Below are 8,204 nucleotides of genomic sequence, written 5' to 3' on the forward strand. Positions count from 1 at the left end.
TTTTCCAGAAAGAATGCAAGGGTGATTTCAAGCCAGCGCGCACTCTGTTGTGAAACGTCAAGACGATACTGATGATGGAAAGCCAACCCGTTAAGCGCAAGCTCTACGAAGTAGTTAATTGGCCAAACAACAGAGTGTGAGTGAACGGCCCAGGGTAATGAGTAGTAAGATGAAACACAGGTACGACAAGAAAAATAATTCGGAAGGTTTCCGGGAGGGAGATTTGGTAATGCTATACAACCCTCACCGGCGGAAAGGTGTTCCATCCAAATTTTGGTGCATTTGGGAAGACCCGTGCAGAGTTGTTAAGAGATCCGTGATGTCATCTACCGCATACAAACAATGGGGAAACCACGAAATAGAAGGGTGGTTCATTTTCTCTGATCGGGACGACCAGACTTAGGTGGAGGACAGTGTGACGAATATTAGTGACACTAAGTGATACTCACATCACTAGTTTGATGCTAAGTAAATGAACCCACAACAACAATAAAGCAAGCAGTCACTTGTATTACATAAACGAATCAATCATTATGTCTACACGTACACGCAGCGGAGAGAGACGCACAAACACATGCATATATCTGAGATACTCCCGAAAGTATGCAATCATTTATGCAAGTATCAAGTATCACTCACATATACACGCGCATGGGCTTTGCGAGAAGCTATAAAATCGTGCATCTGTAGTTATAGCTGAGAAATTTATAGCTGATAACTAGTAAATTCTGGAAATAGATGCGCCTAGAAATATGTCAACGAGGAAACCAAACAGTATAAAAGGCAGCAACAGTTGAGGCACGACAATCAGTTGGATTTAAGCAAGCTATCAGTGGCGAAGTATAAGTGTTATTTTGAAGTAGTCTAATAAAGATCATTCTGCATTATCGAATATTGGAGTTATTTATTCAACAGTTTAGTGATTCGAACGTTAGCAGGAGGCTATAAATAAGCGGAATTGCAGTAAATTCGTTACAATATTGTATAATATTATTTCATTGTTCAATATCAATAAAATTTTGGATTTTTAAATGAGTATAGCTTTTAACCGACTCATTTCTAACTCTCAACTTTCTTTAATCGGCAATTAAAGGTTTTTTATGAAGCTTTTATCTATATTTCGTCTTTAAATAGCACCCATATCAAATCTGTGAAAAACGCAGTTTCGAAAAATGTGTTGTGATTTAAGGTGACAATGTGAATATCAATCAAAAGGTATTGAAGAAGGTATCAATATGGGAGTGTTTTTATTTCAAAAACCCACTTAGGTTTGGGGATATTTGCCAAAATTTTTACCATAGAATGTGTTTATACAATATAGGCGTTTAGCACTTATTGTATTGCCGGGGACATAAATATAGGATGCTATTACTTTCAATAAATCATTTTGCTTGAGCAGGGGATTTAGTATGGAACAAATAATTACAAAAAAATGGCAGGGTTATTAACGAAATTTTCCAACTTTTACTAGAAATAGCTTATTACCTGCATCTACGCACTTTTACAAAATCATTTATATAAAAGAAGGCGATTTAACCGATTTAGTCCATTTTTACTAAAAATATTACCTGTTAAAAGGCATACATGTGCACCAAATTTTTCGTCGAGTTATGGCTCCAGAAACGTTGGGAAATGCATTGTAAGAAAGGGGCAGTGTCGCGCCCATTTTTCAAGATTTGAATTTTTTCCCATTTCTTGTTATAATGCCACAAAATACGATTGGAACAAAACTATTTTTCGCTAAGATTTAACTTATTATTTTCGTCTACGACCCTTTTAAAATTATTTTATATAAAAGTGGGCGTGGTCCTTAACCAATCTTATCCATTTTTACTAGAAATATTTCCTGCTATAAGGAAAATATGTGTACCCAATTTTGTTACTATATGTAAATTTTTCTTCGAGTTATGGCTCCGGAAACATTGACAATTGCTTAGACAAAAAGGGGGCGGTGCCACACCCATTTTCAAAAATTTTAGTGTTTTCCAATTTAATGTTACAATTCAATTAAGAAAGTCAAATTCTATTGATACAAAGCTCTTTTTCTCTAAGATATAGCTTATTCTTTTCGGCTACGACCCTTTTAAAAATCTTTTATATAAAAGTGGACGTGGTCTTTAACCGATCTCATCCATTTTTTCTAGAAATATAGGGAAAATCGGTGTACCCAATTTCATTACGGTCCGTTAATTTTTCTTCGAGTTATGGCTCCCGAAACATAGAAAATTGCTTAGTCATGAAAAGGGCGTTGCCACGCCCATTTTTTAAAATTGGAAGTTTTTCCTATTTATTGTTATAAATCCACTTGGGAAATGAAATACCATTGATATAAAGCTTTTTTGCAGAGATATAGCTTATTTTATTCATCCACGACCCTTTTAAAAATCTTTTTATATAAAAGTAGGCGTGGTCCTTAACCGATTTCGTTAATTTTTCTTCAAAACATTCGCTATAGTAAAGGCAACCTCTGCCGAGTTTTGTTACGATAGGTTTAACGATTTTTGATTTACGATTAATAATATTTGTAAAATTGATTTTATCACAAGTGGGCGGTGCCACGCCCATTTTTAAAATTGTTTGCAAATTTTTATCTAGAGTCTCAATATCAGTCCACACGTCAAATTTCAACATTCTAGGTGTATTATTTACTAAGTAATCAGGTTTTTTGTGTTTTCCAAAATGTTATATATATAAAAAGTGGGCGTGGTTATCATCCGATTTCGCTCATTTTCAATACCAATCTATTCTGGGTTCAGATAAGCTCGTGTACCAAATTTGGTGAAGATATCTCAATACTCAAGTTGTCGTGTTAACGGACAGACGGAAAGAATGACAGACGGACGGACATGGCTCAATCAAATTTTTTTCGATACTGATGATTTTGATATATGGAAGTCTATATCTATCTCGATTCCTTTATACCTGTACAACCAACCGTTCTCTAATCAATGGTATAATACCCTGTGTACAAGTACAGCTGGGTATAAAAACAGTAAATTACTTAAGCTTTTATATAGTTTCGAATTGAGTTCCACAATCTAACTGCGCTAATGAAAAATAGTGTAGTTTAGGTTAGATAGTTATATCTTGGTACTACTAGACTAGGATGTCTCAGTGATCTTACTGTCTTCAACTTTTCGAATAAGTAATTTGGTGTCTTCCACTTAAATAATTTGCATATAAAGATACAATTCCTGGCAGCTAAGTTATTTTCAAGACTGCATCCAAAAATTTTCATACATCAAACAGAAATATGTCCGTGTATACCGATCTCGCAAACGTTGTGCGTAGCATTGTTAAATGATACGACGACTTTATTGTAAGTTGCTGAATCCATATTTCTATATACTGTCTCAGCGTACGTTATTAGTGGGCTTCCCAAGGCCGTCGGTTCTATGTACCGGAGCGACTCGGGATTTTTCCCGACCAAGGACTACCATTTCAGTGTAACCCCATTTAATTTGTTGCGTCCCCCCATAAATTTTCATCCTCCCAGCATCTCCTTGCAGCGGGACTGCTCCAAATTCTCTTGCTCCGGGAAGGTATCGAACCCAATCCGGGTCCGTCTCCTGACCCCGGTCCTGAGAAATGGTTTTGCTGCATCCGCCGGAAAAGAATCTTTTTAGGATGGTCATACTCTTGTCAGTGTGTCTCGTGTAAGGAATGGTTGCATCGGACAGGTTGTTCTGGGCTAGACCCCAAAAGCAGACGTCCACGTAACTTCTATAAATCTTTTGTGGCTCCTTGCTGTGCACGTCCTAGGACGTCCCGTAGTCTGCGCCTTAGCGCCCCCCCCCCGCTACCTTCCAGCAGCCCCGCTGCTCAGCAAGCCACAACAAGTATCCGCTGTTGCTCGCGCCCTACGGCGCCACCAACTTACACGGCTGCTCCCACTCATACCTACAATCTCCGTAGTAGAGTCGGGAGACTTGTAGAACATCAGAATACATCGGCTTAAAATGCGATAATAAATTTCCTGAGTTGACCTTTTGTATCCTGTGCGTCAAATAGCTGGCAAAACGCTTGACTGAACAACATATGTATATATCTGTAAAATTAGTAGTAGTCTTACCTGATTTGAGGCTTTGCCGTTATAGTAGTTACACCTTTGGTTTGGTCTTTATTTTGTTGATGCTTATGATGGTGTGCCATACGTGGAGGCATACCAGGTGGTGGGCCAGGAGGCATACGTATACCCATTCTTGGTGGCATGCCACCCATACCTGGAGGTCGTGGTCCTGGTGGCATACGCATACCAAAACTGTGCATGGCACCTGGCGGGCGCAAAGGTGGCGGTCTTAGAATCATAGACGGTGCCAATCCAGCAACCGGAGGCATGGGTGGTCCGGGTATAGGGATGTGTGTACCTGCATGAGGCGGAACAGGTGGCAAGGGAATGGTGACTGGTACTGCTGCAGGTGTAGGTGTAGCTGTTTCAATAGCCTTATGTTGTGAACTAATTGTTGCTTCCTTTCGCTTTCTTTTCGGAGAACGACGCCCATCTTCACTACCATCATCACTGTCTGAATCAGCTGAGTTCTGCCTGCTACTCAGTGGTGAACCATCTTCTTCGTCTGATAATTGAGTCCTTCTTAGCTTGTTTTCTTCATCAGACGTTGTTAACGCCTCATCGCCTCGCACAGCAGCCTCACGCTCTCTTTCTTTTTTTTTATGTACATTTTCCATTTCTTTCATAAATTCATCGATATTTTGACCAGAAATAGCCAACATACGCTGCTGCAGTGAATTTGGCTTACTTACTGATTTGGATTTGCCACCTTTCACTTTTGGCTTATAATCTTTGACAACAACTTCATTATCTTCGGCATCTGTATCTAAATCGTTCATTTCAAGTAGATTGGGTGGCGGTCCTGGCGGTACACCAAGAAGTTCTTTCTTTTTTGTATCATTCGATTTACCAGCTGGTTTGGCAATCTAAAAAAAAAATTATAAATGTTACTCATAATTATATTTCAGGATATGAAATACATTGCGAAACTAAAAAAGTCCGTATGTATATCACAATTTTTGATAGGTATGATTACATATTCACGATACTGTATAATATAATTAGACTTACAGATTCTGTGGATTTTTTTAATGCTCCTGGTGGTGCACTTGGTGCAAATGGAGGAAGCGACAGCGCTGTCGGTGGTGGTGGCAACCTATTTGCTACATGAAAGGCTAGACTACCAGTTGAACCAGCAGGTGGTCCTTGAGCCGATGATGGCAGGGGGATCTCATCAATTTGAACACTTTGAGCATGTTTCACGCTTTCATAATACTGCTGTTTTTTAAGGCGTTTCTTTTCATATTCTACTTCTTTGCGTTTTAGTTCCGCCCAATGTTCGGGTTCATCGTTATGCTAAAATAATGATTGACATTATTTTAAATAAAAATTTTAAATAGTTTTCTTAAGAAAACTTATGGGTTGAATTTCTTATTTTAGCACACTCTGTACCAAAGGCGATGAGCGAGAATAGAGGGGTAGTTTGGAACAAACTAAGTTAAAGCAGTCTCCATACTTATTTCTATAGAATCTATAGCACTTAGAATATAAAATTATAAAGGCTTTTAAGACGGAGTGATATAAACGGCTTGTCGCCTTCTACGCTTTGAAGCGATCCAAGTGTTTAATCAGTCACTAAATGACTTAACTGCTTTGATTTGTGTAGACGCAATAAGTTAGGTCTCAATATTGACAAGTGCTGCTTCTTTACTTACCATAAAACGCGTACACCGCTGGCATCATACTATTCTATCTCGAACTTGCGTGTTGTTTTTGGTTCCAGTTTTACTTTTACAGAAGACATTAACTTTATTATTCCCAAGGGTAACACTTCCCTTGCCTTTGTTAAGAGGAACAGACGTGAGTTTAAGCACCTTATACAAAAAAGGTCCTATATAATGGTTTTAGGTATGCTGTTGGTCAAAACTTGAATTGTCATAGTTTGGAACCCCTTCTGTTCATTCGAAAAGAATTAAACGTGTGCAAAAAAGATTCGTGCACTCTGTTGACTCATTTAAGATTTGATTTGCCTATTCCGTCATATATTTCTCGTTGTAAATTGATTTCTTTGCTCTCTTGTAGTTCGTAGAACAATATCTGGATAAGTACTTGTGCCTCGCTTACTCTATGGGTATATTGCCCTCCTTATTGGAACTCATAAAGCTCAATGTTCCAAGTAGATCGAATGTTGTAGGCGCAATTACGCTCAGTTTGAGCCAATTACAATAATGCTATCTGTCTACAACACTTTATATTGAACTGGATGTATTCTCCAGCATTTCTGTATTTAAGCATACACTATTTACAAGCTCTTTTTAAGAGTAAGTTATTGTTTATTTTTCTTTGCTGTACTGTGTAATAAATTGTTACTAATCTCCAAGGTTTGAAATACCAAAGAATAAATAAATTAATAAATGTGGGGGTCGCCGTGGTGTGATGACTCAAGGTTCTTGGTTGAAGCCCCGGGAAAGCACCATCAAAATCTCTAGAAAAAAAGATGGCCGACTCTCTGCTGTAGTGTGGTCAACGCACATTCACATTCTATCTGCCATGAAAAGCCTTTCAGCGAAAATGCATCTGCTTGCAGATCCCGTTCGGAGATAGATTAAAGCATGTAGGCCCCGTCCCGCCAACTTTTAGCAAAATTTAAAAAGTAGCACGACGAATATTGGAAGAGAAGCTCGGCCATAATTTCCTCGGTGATATATCGTCTTTTGTATTTTTTTTTTTTATTAAATGAATGTGCTAAAATAGTAATTGAAACTCATTCAGATGTAACTTACATATAGACGCATCACTCGATCAAATGTCTCTTTAAGCTTTTTTCGTTTATCTCGCAAAACCTTTTCGTTTAACGGTGATGGTTGCAGAACATTGTACTCTAATTTCATATCCATTATATGCACATTAATAACAATCACATCGAGCATAATAAACACATTAACCTTACCCATTTCATCGATTTTTTCCATCTCCTCCAATATTTGCCCAGGATCTTTATTTTTGAGTACAGCGGCACGCACCATTTGTCTTTGCCGTTTATTCTTCTTAAGTTCTTTTTTACGTGCCTCCTTTCCTAAGAGATTTCAAAGGACGAGTGCATCCGTGTGATTTTATGGTAATATAAGCAAAGTAATTCAAAAAATTGGTAATAGTCTAGTTGAGGGGTCGACTGCTAATACGCTACCAAAAATATCGAGAGAGGTGTCAAACGACGCGTCTTGACATCAGTATTAATAATCCGAAGGCGGAAAATAAAAATTTTAACGCGTTCAAAAGATATTAACGAAAAACCGAAAAAAGACCCGCGGGTACCTCCGAAACCGGGGGTCGGATCCATAGTATTTTTGCGCAGAACACCTTTCTGCGTTGGCGGCCTTCGGCCGCGATTATAAAAAATAACCCTGGGCTACGCCATGCCAAGTCCGGGTGTGTGGTATAACCGTGGCTACCGCCACGGTGATGCACAATTTTTTTTGGGGGTACAAACACAACAACAACCACATGGAAATCGCCAACTTCAAATGCAAATATCTCCGGACAGAAATAAAATTTTTCTTTTCCGCCATCGGATTATTGTTCTCGAGATTAATACGCGTCGTTTGACACCTCTCTCGATATTTTTGGTAGCGTATTAGCAGTCGACCCCTCAACTAGACTATTACCAAAAAATTCAACTTACGCGCTTGGTCGGTGGGGTTCATATACTTTCCACTTTTTGTGGTGTTAATTGAACGGCGACCCATTGTTTTGTTTTAAATAAAGTTCAGAATATTAAATACAAGTATTATTCCTATCATAGATTAAATTCCTATCTTCACGGATAACTTCGTCTGGTTCTCAAAAGTGACAGTAAAGTGACAGTGTCTTTATCGATGATAATTGTCAGTTTACGATATAAAACAGGGGTGCCATTTCTTGTCGAATTATATCCGGTTCAGCGCATCACTATCATAAACGATAATTTTTTGTTAACTTTGTAATTTTTTTCTAATATCAATAATAGGGGGACTCATGAAAGCATATAAACTTATAAGGTGTAAAATTATATCCATTTACACACGCTGTTATATGAACACACCTAGTAATACTCTTGATAAACTTGATTGTTTATCAGCTGTACTATTGCCAAAAAAAATGTTTTGGTAATAGTCTAGTTGAGGGGTCGACTGCTAATACGCTACCAAAAATATCG

General features: G+C 38.2%; 1 protein-coding gene across 2 annotated transcripts in view; it reads right to left on the minus strand.

The window, feature by feature from the left end:
- Nucleotides 1-7,860, minus strand: part of LOC137251321 (WW domain-binding protein 11) — a 103,403-nt gene extending 95,543 nt beyond the window's left edge. Inside the window, exons 1-5 of one of the 2 annotated variants that reach the window (XM_067785684.1) lie at nucleotides 7,692-7,860; nucleotides 6,960-7,085; nucleotides 6,793-6,890; nucleotides 5,081-5,365; nucleotides 4,073-4,935 (exon numbers count right to left, since the gene is read on the minus strand). In XM_067785684.1, the coding sequence (XP_067641785.1) occupies nucleotides 4,073-4,935; nucleotides 5,081-5,365; nucleotides 6,793-6,890; nucleotides 6,960-7,085; nucleotides 7,692-7,755 (1,436 nt within the window). In that variant the 5' untranslated portion in view covers nucleotides 7,756-7,860. Of the gene's footprint in view, nucleotides 1-4,072; nucleotides 4,936-5,080; nucleotides 5,366-5,724; nucleotides 6,762-6,792; nucleotides 6,891-6,959; nucleotides 7,086-7,691 lie in introns of those variants that run through there. The other variant, XM_067785686.1, reaches the window with a different exon arrangement.
- Nucleotides 7,861-8,204: the final 344 nt, after the last annotated feature.

The sequence above is a fragment of the Eurosta solidaginis genome, chromosome 4 (genome assembly GCF_040869045.1).
Source record: "Eurosta solidaginis isolate ZX-2024a chromosome 4, ASM4086904v1, whole genome shotgun sequence".
Taxonomy (NCBI): domain Eukaryota; kingdom Metazoa; phylum Arthropoda; class Insecta; order Diptera; family Tephritidae; genus Eurosta; species Eurosta solidaginis.